The sequence below is a fragment of the Mytilus californianus genome, unplaced genomic scaffold, assembly GCF_021869535.1.
Source record: "Mytilus californianus isolate M0D057914Y unplaced genomic scaffold, xbMytCali1.0.p SCAF_31, whole genome shotgun sequence".
In the NCBI taxonomy this organism is placed as follows: Eukaryota; Metazoa; Mollusca; class Bivalvia; order Mytilida; family Mytilidae; genus Mytilus; species Mytilus californianus.
The window spans coordinates 961,517-981,424 of record NW_026262681.1 but is presented as its reverse complement, the minus strand read 5'-3'; the positions used below and the strand labels follow the sequence as shown (position 1 = coordinate 981,424).

Below are 19,908 nucleotides of genomic sequence, written 5' to 3'. Positions count from 1 at the left end.
GCCGGAAAAACTCGGAGTTCTATCCACACCCTTTGAAGAAATGTAATAGAATTTATGATTCAGCATGAATTCGGTTATTAGTGTAAGCATAGATTACTTGTGTTATTAGCTGTTTCACCTCTATTAAAGGGAAAACGGTACTATTACATTTTCCCAGCATTAGGTTGGCCTTTTGTGTACCCAAGGCAGGTGAAGGAAGTCAACTTAGGAGCGCTGTGATTGGATGTAAGGGTACAATATATTTTTTTATTTATCTATAAATAACTGCAGTGTGTATATTTACAATATAAATTTTGAAACCCATTGAAATATTTTCTAGAGAATTATTCGAAAAGACTTCCAAAATTTCATAAATTTGGTGTAAAATGACGGTGGGCATGGATAACATAAACAAGCTCCGTTGGAAGTTGGTCATGATACTATTTGGCTTCAATTTTTAAAACAGAATAATAAAGTACTAACACCACACATAACTATTTTATCCAGGTTTTTATTATAAAAAGTGGTAAATTTAGAAAATGTTAGTATTGTCGCCTATGACAGAATAAATTACTCATAAATAGTACCGTTTTCCCTAAATGTAGGCTATCAGATGTATGTTTGTCAATGCGCAATATGACTGCGCACGCGATCTTTTTCATTCCGACATTTGAAAGAAACAGACGGAATATTATTTGGTGATTTAAAGAAAATTATTTTGGTGATTAAAAAGATATAGGATCCACATTGTGCAGGTTTTGTACCACTTTTCTACAATTGGAACTCGGGTGGTATAATTAGAATTAGTCTCCCGCAACAATTGTGGGATATTTAATAGAATATCAGTGTTTTATAGCAAATTAATTTCAATTTATTGCTTATTTTGCTTATTTTTACATGTTATAATACTTTTACTATCCGGAGGTAGCGATCGGTGTTTATGTATAAGAATTGAGCTATTAATTTTTTTTTATGTACTGTTACATAGAGATATACACGTTTTATTCCATTTCATTTCAACGCTTGACACCGATCTGCACATTTCACTCCGGCGGTCACAGCTTAATGCTAATTGAAGGTTACGCATGTTCAACATAATTATTTTTATCTCTTTATGTATGCATCACCATAACCTTAACTGTAAGCATCATTATATATGCAATAGCAACAATTTGTTAGCTGTCTTATTATCAGTATAGATGTTATTACTATCATTATAAATGTTTTTATCATCATTCTAGATATTATTATCATCATTCTAGATGTTATTATCATCATTATAGATAGTTATATATAATAGTACATGTGTTTTAAATATCGTCTAGTATTCTGTTAAATTACCACTGTGTTTACTTTGACCGATTTTATAATATAAAATTAGCACATATCACCTCACTTGCGCTATTTTTAACAGCATCGTCATTCGGTACAGATTGTTTAATCAGCCTCATCGCACGTGTAACCCAAAATATTTTATTGTTATCGGAAGCTGACCGACATTTGTGCAACGGTATCACTTCACGTAAACACAAATATTTCATTCCTGACAGATGAATGTTAAACTGGTTGGTTATAGGCGTCAATGAACTTTTAAAGGTCGCTAATTGACAAATTCTTTATTTATAGTACAAAGCAATATTCTGTTTTGGTTGTTCAATTTAATCTTATAGTTGTTTGGCACTATTAAGGATGAATACACGAAGGTCATTAAAAAGATGGAAAGCCACTGCAACATTAGAAGCTGCATCAAGACAAGAGGAAACACATCTTTAACCAAGTTCAGTACCAGCATCTAACGATCCCCCAACTTCAGGAGGATAGTTGTTCTTTTGATGTAGTAAATCGACCAGGTAATGCAATCGGTATAGATCATTCTCACGCAAACAACTAGTTACTATTCTAGTCTTGATTATGATGTTAGTCAGTACTTAAAATAAAATCAAAAAATCAAACGGGCGAGTATGTCATTTTTGTTCTACTTAGGAACAACTCTATAATTGATAATGACCAGCAAAAAGTGTCATATGAACAGGGGAATCTTGTTATTAAACCAGTTTTGCCTCATACAAAAATAACAAATAAAGAAATTGAACTTGAGTATAAATATATTGTTGCTGAGATACTTTTGCAGTGGAATTAAGCTCGATATAAAGTTCGACGGTTTGGGACTTGGCATTCGACGACTACGTTAATATAGCAGTATTATTATATCCTCTATCGATTTGGCTGTCATTAAAACGAATATTCTGTTATCTACGTTTAATGTTTACAATATATACTTGATAGTCCTTGTACAACTGTTCACATTATTTAACACACATTTCGATGTTTCTCTTTCGAATACAAAATCTTTCTAATTAGATACGTTACAGTCTGAGATAATAAATTCCGAACGTAATGTATCTACAAGCTGCGATGCCGATTACGATTTGAACTTTTCTTGACCTTAGAAATGATATATAGTAAATGTAAGGAAACCGTTAACTCTCTGTCAATTCATGTCAACGATTTGCAGACGATAATCTTTTCAAAGATCAAAACTTTTGGTGCTCAAGTTTGTAAAAGTAACTTGCAATCGAAAATAGTGTACAAACAATCTCTACTCTAATGATTAATACTAATAAAAAAAAAAAAAAAATATTCGAACAAATGAACTAAATTACAAATAATATTGTCATCTCGCCAGATATCAAGAAAAATATATATAGTATTGAACTCCATTTAATTTTATCTAACTTTAAAGACCGACCAGTGCTTCGAAGGAACCACACACGTTATTGATGAGCGGCCTAGAGATGCTTATCCTATTTTTGCTTAAACGAAATAACTTACTATTTACAAGTTTAGACCTGTCGCTGGTCAATTGCTTTGTTATAAGTCCCCTACCGATTGAGTTTAAGGGGACTTAAGGTTCTCACTATGTTCGTCTGTCTGTCTGTCCACCTGTCAATTCGGCAAATCAGTCTTCCACATTTTTGTTTTCGTGCTTGAAGATATTGATTTGATATTTGGTGTATTGTTTTATCATGACAAGTTACAGATCAAGTATGAATGTTGTTCCGGTCTGCCCCGGATGATTTTGTGGAGAGTTGAGGTCAAATACACACAAATAATTAGTTTTCCTCACATTTTTTCGTCATACTTGAAGACGTTGATTTGATAATTGGTATATAGTTTTATCGTGACAAGTTACAGATCAGGTTCGAATTGTGTTCCGGTCTGATGATTTTGTGCAAAGTTATGGTCCTTGGACTAAGAAAATTCATTAAAATAATCAGTTGTCCGCACATGTTTTCGTCATGCTTGAATATATTGATTTGATAAATTGTATATAGTTTTATCATGACAAGTTACAGACCAAGTTCGAATTGCGTTCCAGTATGATGATTCTGTGCAAAGTTATGGTCCTTGGACTGAGAAAATGCACTCAAATAATCAGTTTTCCGCATATTTTTTCGTCATACTTGAAGATATCGATTTGATAATTGTTATATAGTTTCATCATGACAAGTTATAGATCAAGTTCGAATTGTGTTCCAGTCTAATGATTTTGTTCAAAGTTATGGTCCTTGGACTAAGAAAATTCCCCCAAATAATCAGTTTTCCGCAATATTTTTTTTTGTTATTGCTTGAAGATATTGATTTGATAATCTGTACATTGTTTTATCATGTCAAGTTACATATCAAGTTCATATTTTATTCCAGTCTGCTGATTTTTAAGCTGAGTTTTGGTCCTTGGACTTAATATTCTATGAATTCAAACACATTATCAGTTTTCCTCAATTTTTTGCTGTTGTCATGCTTGAAGATATTGCTTTAATAATTGGTATATAGTTTTATCATGACAACTAATTGCTCAAGTTTCGAGTTTTGTTCCGGTTTGGTGATTTTGTGCAGAGTAATGGTCCCTGGACTTAATAAAAATTTACTTAATAATCAGTTTTCCACATTTTTTTTTTCTCATCATGCTCGAATATATTGGTCAATTTGGCACATTTCGCTGCGTTTCCGTTAAATATGCGTCATTTGGCGTCATATTTCATTTAGCATCCAAAACATTTGATATTGTGGGTCTCTGTATCCCAGGACCACCACACAAAAATTTACGAATCTCTGTTTCCCAGGATTCATTTAATTGGATGCTTCATTTATTGTATATAATTAGTTATCTAGTTACCTATCTAGTTATCTATCTAGTTATCTTTTTGTAGTCTGCCAATATGAAAGGTGACTACGTTTAATTAATTATCTATTTACTATATATATAGCTTAATTATTTATCTATTTAGTTATCTAGTTATCGTGTCGTAGTTTGCCAATATGAAAGGTGACTACGTTCATTCAAATATCTATTTACTATACATATATATATCTTAACTGTTTACCTAGTTATATATGTGTTTATAATTTTATAATAAAGTTGTGGCCAAATACTGCCAATACCGTGTTTCTAATCATTGCGCATCAATAATAAACGCTTGAGAAGAAAGTAGTTGAAAATAATTTGATAGACCATCTAGACATGTTATTAGATAAATTTAAAATGAAGAATAAACAAATCTGAATTTTTTGACCTACCACGAAATGCTTGTGTAAATAGAATAACGTTATTGTTTTATCGTTCTTATTTTACTTTTCTCTCAACCATGTTTGCTTTCGTCATTCCTTTTGCATACCATATTTGTTTACGTAATACAACACATGGTTACGTCATCGGCACTTAAGTGGTGAACCAAATATCACAGTATATACTACTTATGTACTAAGTCACGATGATCAAAGGATAAACATTGAATAACTTTGATGAGACAGCAAGTTTAACAACATCAGCAAACAGTCTATGTAAAATAGCACATGACTAACTGCACTTTCTCTTATACACCACTTACATATTCTTACAAATCATCGAGTAGGCTTTGCAAACTGTTTGGTGGAAGGTAAATCTTTTACTTCCTTTTTGTTTTCCTATATGACACCGGTTCCTAGCCTATCATATTCTAAGATGTTATAGTTATAGGTGAGAGAAAAAACCAGACTAAATATAGGAATATATCTTTATTCTTTTGTTGCCTTAGAAAGCCTAAAGAGTGTGACATTTAGAGAAAACAAGTATTGTTTGCTCGAATATATGATAGATTATGTAAATGTCTCAGGTTTGTTATTTCAGAAAATGTCATCTTGTAAGTGTTTATATTTATTCCAACGATAACGTCAGCATTTGTGTCAATCAACCTAAAAACGTGGTACAAAGTATTAGTTTCCTCATCAATTCCATTGAATATGGTTCCACCATAATATAGTGAAAAATATCCTGAAAATAGAATACACGATTCAATTTTGATTAGCTATGAATGCTATAACATAATGTAGAAAATGTCATTAAGATTCCTTTATAAATTATAAATTTTCTGAGTTACCTCCCCTTAATACATAAAGTTTTAAAAAATTTGAAATCAAGCAAAAATATTCAATTTTGTAATAATATGAGTATTTATATCTTAAGATTACATAATAGTTATCAAAGGTACCAGGCTTATAATTTAATACGCCAGACGCGCGTTTCGTCTACAAAAGACTCATCAGTGACGCTCAGATCGAAATACTTAGAAAGCCAAACAAGTACAAAGTTGAAGAGCATTGATGACCCAAAATTCCAAAAAGTGTGCCAAATACGGCTAAGGTTACATAAATTTGATCATTTGAATGGACATTTTTATTGGTTAATGGCATTCCTGTAAAACTCTAGACCTATTATGTTCTGCTATTTTCCAATTCAAAATGGTAGAAGACACTAATACCACCTCAAGCTTCTTTTTTCTTTTTTCTTCGCCTTATAAATATACTATCCAATTTATACAAATGTTGACATAATAGTTAATGTATGCATGCTCTTGTATATTGTATGGTTAAACACGTTAAATGGAAAAGACTTGATAAGTCTGTCTGACTTGTGTCTTATCCTATTTGTATTTATGCAATCAAAATATGTTTAAACTAAACCCAATGAGTCCGAAAAGGTCACCAAAAGAAAACATAGAACAGATAAGGTTACAATGGCACACAAACGTCTTATTCTTACCACCATAAGCAATAATTTTCAGGTTTTTAGATTTTCCCGTAAGTGGATCGACCTCAATAAGTGACCAATATGGATTAAAATGATATGTAAGTCCAGGTGAAACTGCAAGAAGACGACCTGAAAAAAGAAACAAGTTATAAAAACAATATGGAATGGAAAAGAGAGAAAATACCTAAGATGCTCAAGGTTTATATCCTTTATATTTAAAGCATAATGTGAACGCATTGATTGAGGTACAACACCATCTGCCAAACTCAAAGCAAATACATTGTAAAAAAAATCTGCAGATATAGCAAAAAGACACATTTTATATTCACTTCATACAAAGCGCAATGCAAAATCTGTAATCATATTTGAGATCCATTTGGTAGTTGTTTAAGCAATCATAAGTTGTGTTTGTAGTTAAAGAGCACATGTTTATCGTTCAAAATAGTCTTTTATTTTCTCAATTTATTTTCAAGATCCACAGGTTTAACCAAAATGCTTGGTAATGATACATATCTAACTAATTCAAGTGAACTATTGCTTAATTGTTGTTCTAAATCTTTGAAATGAACTTAATCAGGTTGACTTAATTAAATAGAAAACGATATTCCTGGAAGTCATTATGATTTTACCAAAACCAAAATATTTTGAAGTCAGACATTTGTAATGAATCGACTGGTCTATTCGTCGTTAAACGTTAAGAAAAATCTCATCCCATGAAACCTAAGATGGATTTGGTTATTCTTGAAGGCTTCTTTTGATCATATAGCTCTTCGCGTGATGAAGTAGTTATATGCATTCTAGGCTTTATTTTTTTTTTTTGGTATGAGCGTTCTTGATGAACAGAAAAGCATTTCGGACTTTACAAATTTATAAAGTGTTATTTTTTGTTGTTGTTGTTGAACCAACTGGAATAAACATTACACACACCAACCATGCTAGCAGGTCGTTGCCGTTAATATAAATAAAACTTACGTCGATTAATGGTTCATCCTAGTAAATTCTACTATTTTTTTACTTTAAATGTACATTCTACTTCCGACCAGGCTTTGTTTGGAGCACTGTTGAATTGTAGTACTCTTTCAAAATTCTTTATTTTAAATTCTGTTTATTTTGCTTTCTCATTTAACCATGTGCAATTAATTTTTTTTACCAATTTAAATAAGGCGGGGAAAAATCTTCAATAGCAACTTTTAATGAAAAAGAAGTGTTACAACTAATTGAATACTTACCTGTCTTTTTATGAACATGCATAGACATATATGTATAATCAGAAACATCTACCGCCACCCAGGAAACATTTCTGTAGTAAAAAAAGTATACTTGTAAAGCATTTTAAAAGTTGGACGAGGAAATTTGTAATATATCATGCTATTTCCAGCAGCTATTAAAATTGAACATGTTGATTATGGTAACAGAGGGCGCAATGACTCGGTGTAAATGAAACAATTGTTGCCATGTGTAAAAGGATACTTCCAAATTTAATATAAGCGAAACTTCATCAAATGCTAAAACCTCCAGCTTCACATTTTATTCATCAATATTAAAAATTCATATTTCAGTCATACTTTAAAACAATATACTAAAACATTAAATATAATATAATTTGAAGGAAAGAAAAGTTGTTTAATTTAAGCTCAACACTCAGCAAAGAGAAAAAAGGAACTATTATTCAATGATGGCGCTTAACGAAAAGTTAAAATGGTTTATAGAACTATGGTATATACATTTACAAAACAAATTTTCAAGGAAATAGACTATCAGTTCATTAATTTCCGTACCCTTCTGTGAGATCGTATGTATATATTCTTGCCTGGAGTCTATCGGGTGAGTTCTCGTTACCCATCAGTATATACACAAGATTTCTCACACTGTCATATTCCGCCCATTGATAATTTACATATAGTGATTCTGGTACTGACCACAGAATTGGTTTGTAAGAGAATTGCTGAGTTGCTGTATATGTCAACTGTCCAAGAATGAACTGGAATTGCCCTAAATATATACAATATACACAATGCATTTACAACGGACATTATTCCGATGATTTCCATAGCGATATTTTCAATTAAACTATATAAGTATAAATAATAAAACAAATAAGATTCGAATATTGGCATTGTTATAGTAGGAGATTTTACATGAATACTGAAAATCTTCCACGTGTCGTAGCCACAATCTCGTCCACTTTCCCCCTTTAATAACACCATCGAAGTCAAATTATTATCGGGAAAAAGTAAAATAACAAAAATACCGAACTCCAAGGGAAATTCAAAACAGAAAGTCCTTTATAAAATGACAAAATCAATAGCTCAAACACATCAAACGAATGGAAAACAACTGTCACATTCCTGACTTGGTACAGGCATTTCCTTATGAAGGAAATGGTGGATTAAACCTGGTTTTATAGCTAGCTAAACCTCTCACTTGTATGACAGTCGCATAGAATTCCATTATATTGACGGATTTTACTTGTCATGAATAGCACGACGGGTGCTACAAGTAGAACAGGAACGGCATATCCTTCAGTAGCACCTGTGTTCGCCCAAGGTTTTCAGTGGGGTTCGTCTTGCCAATTCCTATATTTCCGTGTATTATATATTCTGTGAACTGTTGTTTGAATGTTCGTCTTTATTTCCTTTAGCCATGCCGTTGTATTTTTTTCTTTGGCTCATAGATTTTGATTGCACCTCTTGGTATTTTCGCCACCTTTTTCATAGCTTAGACTGGTTTTCTCTGGTTTTGAGTAAGTCCGTTAAAATAAAGGAGAATAAATAATTAAAGCATACGGATAGGAGCAAAAATGTGAAGAAGTTGCGAAAAATGTGCACGCGCTACAGTTTGTTTCCCTTCAGTGTTATGAAAGTGTGAAAGTGGATATTTTGGAACTCTTACCTTTAGTAACACGATCTGCCAGAGTGACTGTATAATAACTGTCTTCAGCAAAAGGAAGTATTGCGCTGATAGGAAAGTCTAAATTATTGACAATTTTCGCCCTTTTAATGACATTTCCTGGATGCTTTAGGTCAACCTCCATGACAAAATCATTAACAATGTCAGCCGTTTCCCCGGTGTGGTATAAATTCACAAAATTACCATTCGAGTTAATCGCAGATATGGCATCATACACAAAATCACCGTATCCCGCAAGATCCTTTATTTGATACCTTTTAGGACTCTGTTTCTGTCTAAGGGCAATGTTGATATAAAATTCTTCCATTTCTCTAGTTTCACCTGTCCTTAAGTTCACACTCATTAAGAAACCATCAAAAGGAGTTAAGGGGTTGTATGAAAATCCAATAAAACAATGTTGATCGATGTACTGAGAACTTTCGTGTTTTCTTTTTAAATTGTGATATTTTTTCAATATAGATCCATACTGAGTGTCAAGTTCTAGTTGCTGTGGTGGTAATAGCTTTACCTTTTCTGGTTCTGCCGATGTTTGCTTTATGGAAATATCCGAACACTGGTAAAATATCGATTCTCCTGGTTTGTGCGACTGGTACCGAGCTCTGATAACACAATGAGCACACTCAATGTTTGGAAGAACCTTTAAAAAAATCAAAATCAAATTAAAATACCTTTTGGTAATTTAAAGTCTTAAGATATTTTGACCAGAACTAGATGAAATAACTACTTGCATTGTAAAGACTTTAAGAGTAACGCCCCAAACTGGTCCCATTTCTTCCCGTCTTCTTAATGAAAATTACCCAGACGACAGGAACGTTCAATGTAAATTAAAACGTCGAAAATTCGTTGAAAATAATAGACCTACACTACTACATAATCTGGAATAAAAAGTAAATTGCCCAATCTCTATAGTACTTAATATGTAGACTGGCTTAAATTGATATCTAAAACTAATTTTAGAATACTGTTGACCTGAAAATCAAAATCTTAAACAGTCTATTTTAGAACTGCTTATATTCAAAATACTCTGTAACATATATAAATTCATCTTTATTTTCTGTCTTGATAATTTGACACCTTAATTTTGAATATTACTTTTTAACTTTCTGCAATCATGTTTCGCAATATTAAACAAAAGCACTCACAACTATCGCTGTATAATTTCTTTGGTGATCCTGAGCATAAAAATACTCATCTGCCACATAAGCTATAGTTTTCCAGTTCGATGAATTCAACGGTGCGTACGCCACATCCATATACCCTGCAAGTTTAAGAAATAAATTAGTATGAACTGTTCTAGTCGTTATTAGTAAGAAAAATTCCTTATACATAGAAAAGATGTATGGCGTCAAATTAAAATTGTTTCTTTGCTAACCAATTATTTTTGCATTGTTGTACTTGTTGACATATTACTTTTAACTGATTTTTATCATGCTAAAAAATTATATGAAAGATAAAATGTTCTGTATAATGAGAATTGCATTTAAATTCTATGTCCTTTTGTCTTATTTTTTTTTATCATAAATATCTACAAATTTATGGCTACGGCATGACTGCTTTAATATGTAACATGTATCTATTATTTTTACTTAAAAAAAATCACCTGATCTCTGCATAGCATGGTGGTACTTGATTTACATATCACAGAATATACCCATACATATTCAGTCATATAATATAGTTTACATTGGCACTAATATCGATTTTGTCATCAGCAAATTAAAACATAACTAAATTTTTATTTTTTCAAGTGGGATGTATAAAGACACACCCACGTTCGTTTAGATCTATAAAGAGGTTAAACTCCTAACTATCCTACTGTCTGTCGATACATTTATTTTTGGCATTGCACTAGTCATGTCTTCTTTGACTGTCCATGACGTTAAAATACTAAATCCCTGGGTGTGTTTTAGTTGATTTTAGTCTCTGATGCATGATTTTTTATTATTAATTGTTTTGGTTTTTAACTAGCTGTCAGTAACTGCGAGTACTCTCAAATCGTACTTTCTTGTTTATTTGACCTGTTGATACTAATTGTATTGCTTTTTTGTTATTTAATGTTATTCAGGGTTATATCTGGTCTATATACCAGCTTTGATAAGTGTTTGGTATAACTATAAATTTTCACTTCGTACTATGTACATCAAAATTATTTATTTTGTAATAATATTTCCTTTCTCTATTGGTACTGTACACGTATACCTAACAACAAAATTATTTTCATTTTCCTGTGTTTAAAGTTATTGCAAATGGATGGTATTTTTGTTCGAGCATATTGTTTTTCTTTAATTGTTTAACATTTCTTACCGATATAACATGTTACTTTTATTATTCTTCCCTTAGTTTATTTATTTTGTATTCAAAATTATTTATTTTGTAAAAATATTTCCTTTCTCTATTGGTACTGTACAGGTATACCTAACAACAAAATTATTTTCATTTACCTGTGTTTAAAGTTATTGCAAATGGATGGTATTTTTGTTCGAGCATATTGTTTTTCTTTAATTGTTTAACATTTCTTACCGATATAACATGTTACTTTTATTATTCTTCCCTTAGTTTATTTATTTTGTATTTACATTGTGTCATAGGTCAAATTTATTTGTTCAGTGTATGTTCAATGGTGTTAATATGTCCTTTGATTGAGTTAAGCTTTTTCAGTTGATATTTTATAGTGTGTCTTTCTATGTTGTGATGTTACACTATTGTTTCAGAAAAAGGGTGAAGGTTTGGTACCATTAAAACGTTTAAACCCGCTGCATTTGTTTGCACCTGTCCTAAGTCAGGAATCTGATGTTCAGTAGTTGTCGTTTGTTGATGTGGTTCATAAGTGTTTCTCGTTTCTCGTTTTTTATATAGATTAGACCGTTGGTTTTCCCGTTTGAATGGTTTTACACTAGTAATTTTTTGGGGCCCTTTATAGCTTACTGTTCGGTGTGAGCCAAGGCTCCGTGTTGAAGACCGTACTGTGACCTATAATGGTTTACTTTTATAAATTTTGACTTGGATGGAGAGTTGTCTCATTGGCACTCATACCACATCTTCTTATATCTATATAATAATAAGCAGACCACAGTAAAACCGGACTTGACAAGAATTGCTTATAACGCAGATACACGTAATATTTCAGCTGTGGGCTTCGAATTCGCGAATTGATCCTCGGTTTACTTAGTTTTACTTCAATTTTCAATATTGTCATTTCTTTCTTGAACTATAGATTGATTTTCTGGTCATTATTCTAAATGATTGTCATTGTCTGTTCTTTTGTACGAAAGTCATAGATGCTTTATACGTAGGATAAATCGACAAATCCGATACCTCTATTAGAAGTAAGTATTTATTCAAATTGTACCATTTTGATCAAGCGTTGAATACCTGGATATCCTACATCGTAATGATTATAATTTTGCTGCCACTTTATCCACATTTGTTTGCCACCCATGAACCAATTAACTGGTGTCTTGGGTGGTTGACCTCCACATTCGGGTTCGTGACGAGCACAGGATTTACTTCCACCCTACAAAGTAAGTAAGTTCACATATATATATATATATATATATATTTAATTTGATTTGTACACTGGTCGAGCAGAAACTGAATATCACCCCTTGTTTTGGTGGGTATCGTGTTGCTTAATCTTTAGTGTTCTGTGTGGTGTTTTGTGGATTCTTCTTTTTCTGTTCATCTGTGTTTCTGCTGTCTGTCTTCCTTCGAATAAGGTTTTTTGATAACCCCTTTATATCTATTTCCTTCATTTTTAATTATTAAACATGATTTGTGTTGGGTTCTCAAATCCAAACAATGGAAAGCAATGATGTATAAGTACATGAATGGTTCTCAAATCCAAACAATGGAAACCAATTATGTACAAGTACATGAACACGCAAATCCTATTATCTGTTATGCATTTGCTATTGCATCCTTTATATGCATGGCATTTTCTAAGGAATCATACTTTTGACTTAATTTTTAAGAAAGTGTTAAAAAGAATAATTATGAGACTTGGTATACATATTAAGAAGACACATAACGCTATTTGAATTAGGGTTGGTTTTCTCAATCATATGCATAAGACAATCTGACTAAGTTGAAAAGTGGGAAAATATTGTTATTGAACACAAAGGTCAACGTTAGTTTGCGGAAAATGATGACAAAATCGGAACCCAATTTAGTATTCAAATACTTACAAAGGCATTCAAAATTGAATTCATACGTTTCAAGTTTTACGTTCTAATATCGGTTTTTGAAATTTTGGGCGTAAAACAGTGATTTTCGAAATCAGTAAAACTACGAATAAAAAATTTCACGCTTTTACCTTAAATCAATAGTCTTGATGCAAAAGCATCAGCCTTCAAATATTAAACCAATTGGTCAATTCTTTTATGCTGGGTGCCATTTATCCGATTTCATCATCAATTGAAAATGCATTGCCTTGTATCGTTTCTTTCGTTGCTTCACTTATTGACCATTTATCAATATGGTACAAAGTGACACCGTTCTGCGGTCACGAATTGGGGACTGTGAAAGGAAATTATAACATAAAATAGTTGAAGCTAAAAAAAACATTCATTAGACCAAGAATGTTCTGTTCGGGTCTGATACGCGATTCCGGAATATTTTTAATATCTCTAAATCTTCAGGTAGAAGTCAATTGATGCCTTCAATTTCGGCATCATCACCTAAAGTACACAGCGAATCTGCGATATTTACACATAAATTGATGCTTTAAATTTAGCTTGTTCCGAGGGATTACACATACAATGTTGACGTTATATATACTTTCATGTTGTTTCGTTGTACCTTTTTAGTTTTAGTGCACGTTCTAAGACCCATACTTCCTAAATTGAATAATGTGATAGTCTAACCAATTACGTTTAGTTTTAACACATACATGTGTAGATATCTAATACATTTTTTTTGTAATTACATATCGGTTAGCATCGAGTAAATGTATAAGTGAACAGAGCTATTTATATCGATTTTGCCATATTACATGTATCATGATCATACATGTGATATGATATTAATATCATACATTGGAAATATTGTGAATAAATCTAATCGTGTATAATGTAAATTATGCAATGGAATACAAAAATAATAAATGTATTAACTTTTACTATCAGCACCAACAATGTGTGATCATTCATCGACCTGGTCTCGAATACCCATACTGTTATTTAATTCACTCCGAATTCTAATCACCCGTGATGTGTTCCCAATGCTATAAATCATACAAACCAATAGAACCTTTACCATACTATGAAGCAACAACCAGTCAGAAGTACGGCTGTTAAATAATAATTTCAGATGGCGTGTTTATTGCATGAATCTAAAAGCATTACACCGTGATGCGAAGCAATCTAGTTTGTATAAATTCTTAAAAATTCACGAAGAAAGTTAAAATTTGTAGAAATTATCAGTCTTGTAAGCAAAGCTCGGACACAGGATCTTTATTTTAATCAGATTTCTCTAGACCAAAACACGTACACTTACCATAGTTATTTCCATGTCACCTCTCTGTAGTGGATGTATTAAACAAAGATGTCCCCATGACAACGTAAAGAACAGGGATACTATTAAAACTTCCAGTGATTTTTTCATCATTGTTTGTATTTAATTTCTATTATTATAAAGTGTTTTAATCTTTCATTTGATTATTTGATATCAAATCGGTCTCGTGATAACCGCATAAATTGTCTATCTTTTAAATTATGGACTGTTAATATAAAAAAATCTAACATACCGCAGTATATTGGGTATGAAAAATCTCAAGTTAAAATAATGATAATAATAACACTGATAATGTTATAAAAAAAACCTATTCAATATTATATATATCTAGTCTAAAAACGACAAATTACATCCAGCGAAACTATTTAGTGTTTAAAGGTATGAAGGTGAAGATCAGTGGCGGATTCCAGAGGGGGCGTAGAGGGCATTGGTCGCCCCCTTTTGATTGGAAAATTTATATTTTTTTGGCAAAATATCGTCGCTCGGCAGTACATAACGTTTTATGCAATTACGCCCCCTTTCAAATATCCTGGATCCGCTACTGAAGATGATCACATAACATAAGACTTGTGGTAGAAATAAACTGGAGAATGAATATATGTCTATAATTAGACTATTTAGAACAAAATAGCATACTATATGTAACTTAACAGATTAATCCAGTTGACACAATTAGTTTTGCATATACTCGCAGCCAGGTTTGGTCAATATGGTGACGTTAAATCCAATGCCCAATGATGATAAGACTTAGCTATAGTAGCTTTAAGCATAACAAAACCATGTAAACAATTGTTTGGATGCGTCAGCAAATGCCCTGTTGTAATGCAATATATCTGAACCTATATATTGAACATGAATATATTTCCGATCAATGTATATTTTCCAGGCTATTCCCCTGATGCATATATTTTCCCGACTATCCTGCCAATCCATACCTTTCCAAGACTCTCCTCCCGCTGTATACATTTTCTACATTATCCCCCGATCAATAAATTTCAAATGCATTGACAAAAAATACATTGATGTTGTCAGTGTAACGTGCACACATGCAAACCTGTCTGCATTTTTTTTAAATTTCAAAACTAAATTATCTAACGTATTGTATGCCTCCAAAATAGTAAATTTTGCCGACCAAAAAATGGACACTTTCATATGGTTCTGTATTGACATTTTCCAGATTCGGCTTTCATTGTGCATTTGAAAATAAGTAATAAAACACGTATATGTTACCGTGCTTATTTCAAAGAAAACTCAAATCATGAAATTGTATTTACCCAAATGTTACCTCATTTTTTTTAAGTCATTCGAAGAGTAGCTTTTGGTCATTTTTATTTTTTTTCTCAAAATTTTAGTCTTCTGATTATATTCAAAGTCTCACTATAAGAAAAACGGAATTAACGGGAGATTGAATGTTCATTATCAGGTCAAAAGTTATCTACCCTGAAACTGTATCGCATTCCGTTTATAAATGTGAATATCGATTTATTATTGATATTGGTTTTTTAAATAAAAGATAGTTATATTTAGAAACAAAGTTGAAGACGTAAGCAAGTTTTGATTTGAACAACGACAAGTATGTTTGAAAGTAAATATCCATTTTAACCTCTGTTTATATGTTTGATCTGCAAAACACAACTGCATCAGGTTTATATTAAATCTTTTTCACCCAACAGATTTGTATACGGCAACAAAAGAAAGATAGATACGCAATTTCATAACATTATACAAATTTCAAAACATAGAAAGCAACACAAATAGATTGCAGGATGTTATTTAGACTTTCCAATCAAAATTTTCTATTGCTGAGTTAACAACGTTGAATGAACACAATTTAAAAAAATATCCAATGGAATACAGAGTATGCATAAACATTGTCACTGAACGTTAGGCTAACACCAATCAATTGATCAACATCTGCATTATACTCTCCGCTTTATGATTTGATTGATTGATTGTTGTTTGCATTACGTCAAGTGGCAAATATGTCATGCATGTTCGGTCGGAGAACACATTAGCAATAAACACAATAGGTAGGTCCTGCAATAGGGAGTCACCGGAATGATTGGCAGTAAATTTGGAATGCAATTGGAAAAATGACAGACAATTATCCTTGCAATAGGACACTACGGACCCCTCAATGAGTTGATGCAAGTATTCATAACGTGCAGAGAGCGTGGCACACTCTCTCAACACGAGACAGTCCACTCTGACCAGACATGGCTGCAAATTTATACACCACGCACAGCCAAATGGACGCCTCACTTTGGCAAGCGTTTTACTACCGGTCGGAAGAAGACCATGGGAGGCCTTTATTTCTATACCTCAGTCAATTCTTCGGGTTCCCCCTCCGCTTTATGAAACGTGCGATATAAGATTGGGTTATCCGCCTTTTCGTCCGTCCGTCCGTTCGTCAATTCGTCCCACCTTTGTATCCGCCTATGCTCCTGAACTGCTTAACAGAATTTTGTGAAATTTTAACAGAATCTTACTTACAGGATGTGCTTTGTCTTCACCCCAATGATTTTTGGGGTTTACTTTGGCATGAAATGAACTTTGTCATGTCCGCATACTACAGTACACATTTGTATCCGCTTCTCTCCTAAACTTCAAATCAAAATTCAATGATTTGTTTTATAATCTGCCCATACAATGCCATTGTGCGGCTCCCATTTTGTTATCAGATCAAAATTATTTGGGGTTTCCCTAGCGGATCATTGATTTGCCTTCGCTGTATCCTTTACCCCATTTGTATCCGCAAATCCTCCTCAATCTAATTCAAATTTATTATAACTTTCTCAGATTCTTAACCACATAAATGACATTGCTCACCTCGTATTATGTTTTTTATTTGATTTTTTTTTTTGTGATTTCCTTAAGTAAATCAAAGACATATTCATTGCTGTATGCTGGGACAGGGGTATCAAGTTGTGTGCTAGGCTCGCAATTCTTCTAGTTTCATTCTTAAGGATCACTAAATGACTACATTGTATTAGCAGTTGACAAAGCATTTTAAACCACACCCGTTCAGGTGATATAATTATTATAATTAAATCAACTATACATAATGTTCCGTAATTTTGATTGGCCAAGGCATTCTAAAAATAATGTTTTATTTCCTGATAAAATGCAACATCTATGAGTGCACGTGCTCTACGTGTCAACGTTAAAGCAGTGAAAAGAAAAACAAATGAAATATTGATTTAACTCATAATTTCACGGCAAAAATGTAAAAATGAAATTTTAAGAATTGAATTCTTCTTTTTGTAATTTTATATTGCTGAAAAGCGTGGATCGTGCTTCTTAAAAATGTGCCTCGGTCAACGCTTTTGCACCCCAATAAAATTACAAAAAGAGGCTTTCAATAATTCTTAAATTCATGTTGATATATGCTAACGACTAATTTTGAGCAATAAGAGTTTTATATTCATGTTCTCCATATGATTTTACAGGTCAGCATTATTGCGACATCCGTGTTTAAATCATGAAAAAAACCCGAGATAAATATCAATAAGAAGTTTGGATAAGGATACAAGATACGCAATGAAAAGAGCAAGTGAAAAAACCTCCCTTGAAGACAGAAATGACGAGCAAAATCCGTCCTTGTTAAGCAAAAGAATGAGGATTAGGTCTAGAATTAAACTATTGAATTCCTTTAATGCCTCTGAGCTGGGTACTGACATCCGCTTTGGAAGAGCGTGCTTTCTTCCCAAAAACAAACTGCTTATATCTGACGAAAAAAATAAGTCTGTATACGTATGTAAAGCAAATGGGAGTATTTTGAAAAGGTTTACTTTCGACGATAAACCATGTGACACCTCAGTAGCAATTGGTATAAATCAAGCCTTTTTTAGTGGATCTTTCGGCAGTGAAGTTATTGACACATCAACTTTACAGTTAGTAGAACCTATTAGATTTGACTTTGAAAGATTTATGCATTGTGTGAATGATGATATATGGATTCAGAAAGATAAAAATACCCTACACAAGGTTGATGTGAATGGAAAAACTTTGACGACAAAGAAAATAACAATTCCTATGCGGGACTGTTGTCATTCTCTTTGTTCGGATACAGTGTATTATACAAGTTTATATGACGAAATGATATACAGAGTACATGGCGACGGAAGTAAAGAGGTGTTTTACAGCAGCCCTGAACTAGAATATCCATATGGTATTGCCATAGACTGCAAAGACAATGTCTACGTGGCAGGTAAAAATTCTAATACGATCCACATGATATCAAGTGATGGCCATGGAGAAGTAATTTTGACGGCCAAAGATGGAATATATAGCCCGCAAGGACTTGCCTATAATCACACTACGAATGAACTATTAGTTATTAATAACAGTCTTAAATCAGTCTTCATTTATAAAAACTATTTGACTTAAGATTGAACAATCATGGTTCATTTGTTCCTCCCCACTGCAACGCAAAACTAGTAGACATAGCAGTGACGGTTGCTCGCACGTCCACGTAGAGGCTCAAGTAAATTTATTTGTCAGTATATTTTAATAAAACACAACAGTTACATTTGTAATGACTATATTCCCGTCGACTTAAAAAATGATTCTTGCTGTTTTTAGCTCACCTGGCCCAATGGGCCTTGTGAGCTTTTCTCATCACTTGGCGTCAGTCGTCCGTCGTCGTCGTCGTTGTCTGCCCCTGAATTTGTAATTTTAAGGAAATTTTGCAGTTTTTGGTTATTATCTTAAATATTATTATAGATAGAGATAAACTGCAAACAGCAATAATGTTCAGCAAGGTACGATCTACAAATAAGTCAAATGACCAAAATTGTCAATTGACCTCTTAAGGAGTTATTGCCTTTTATATTCAATTTTTCGTAAATTTTTGTAATCTTTTACAAAAATCTTCTCCACTTAATCTACTGGATCAAATATTATTAAACTTAGCCACAATTTTCAATAGAGTATCATTTTACATGATTTCCAAAACAACAGTAGATACAGGTGAGCGACACAGACTCTTGGGAGCCTCTAGTTTGTAAAAACGTATATATGTTACTTAATAACACTGAAAATGGGCAGAGTTTCTTTTTTCTTCACTCTTCCGAACTAGATATATATAAAAATAAGAAGATGAGGTATGATTGCCAATGAGACAACTATCCACCAAAGTTCAAATAAAGTGGATGTAAGCAACTATAGTCAACCGTACGGCCTTCAACAATGAGAAAAATCCATACCGTATAAATGTCTTGAATTTAATAGGTGGAATGTTTTGTTTAGGTTCAATATCTTTCTGATTTCTTAACGTTTGATAGTTTTCAGATTTGGTGAGGTACAATTATTTTCTGATTTGTTTAGGTACAATAAGTTTCTGATTTGTTAAGGTTCAATACCTTTCTGATTTGTGTAGGTACAATAACTTTCTGATTTGTTTAGGTTCAATATCTTTCTGATTTGTTTAGGTTCAATAA

At 32.5% G+C, this 19,908-nt stretch overlaps 1 protein-coding gene and 1 long non-coding RNA gene across 2 annotated transcripts; one reads left to right on the top strand and one right to left on the bottom strand.

The window, feature by feature from the left end:
• Positions 1-1,652: 1,652 nt before the first annotated feature.
• Positions 1,653-19,507, top strand: LOC127736461 (uncharacterized). Its single transcript, XR_007998973.1, has 3 exons — positions 1,653-1,829; positions 6,081-6,244; positions 17,917-19,507. It is a non-coding gene; the product is annotated as an uncharacterized LOC127736461 (long non-coding RNA).
• LOC127736460 (uncharacterized) lies at positions 5,020-9,587 on the bottom strand. The gene is made up of 5 exons (XM_052247006.1): positions 8,939-9,587; positions 7,825-8,038; positions 7,276-7,346; positions 6,059-6,175; positions 5,020-5,290 (listed from the first exon to the last, which is right to left on the bottom strand). Exons 1-5 carry the CDS (start codon positions 9,297-9,299, stop codon positions 5,076-5,078), a joined length of 978 nt encoding a protein of 325 aa, XP_052102966.1. The 5' UTR covers positions 9,300-9,587; the 3' UTR covers positions 5,020-5,075.
• Positions 19,508-19,908: the final 401 nt, after the last annotated feature.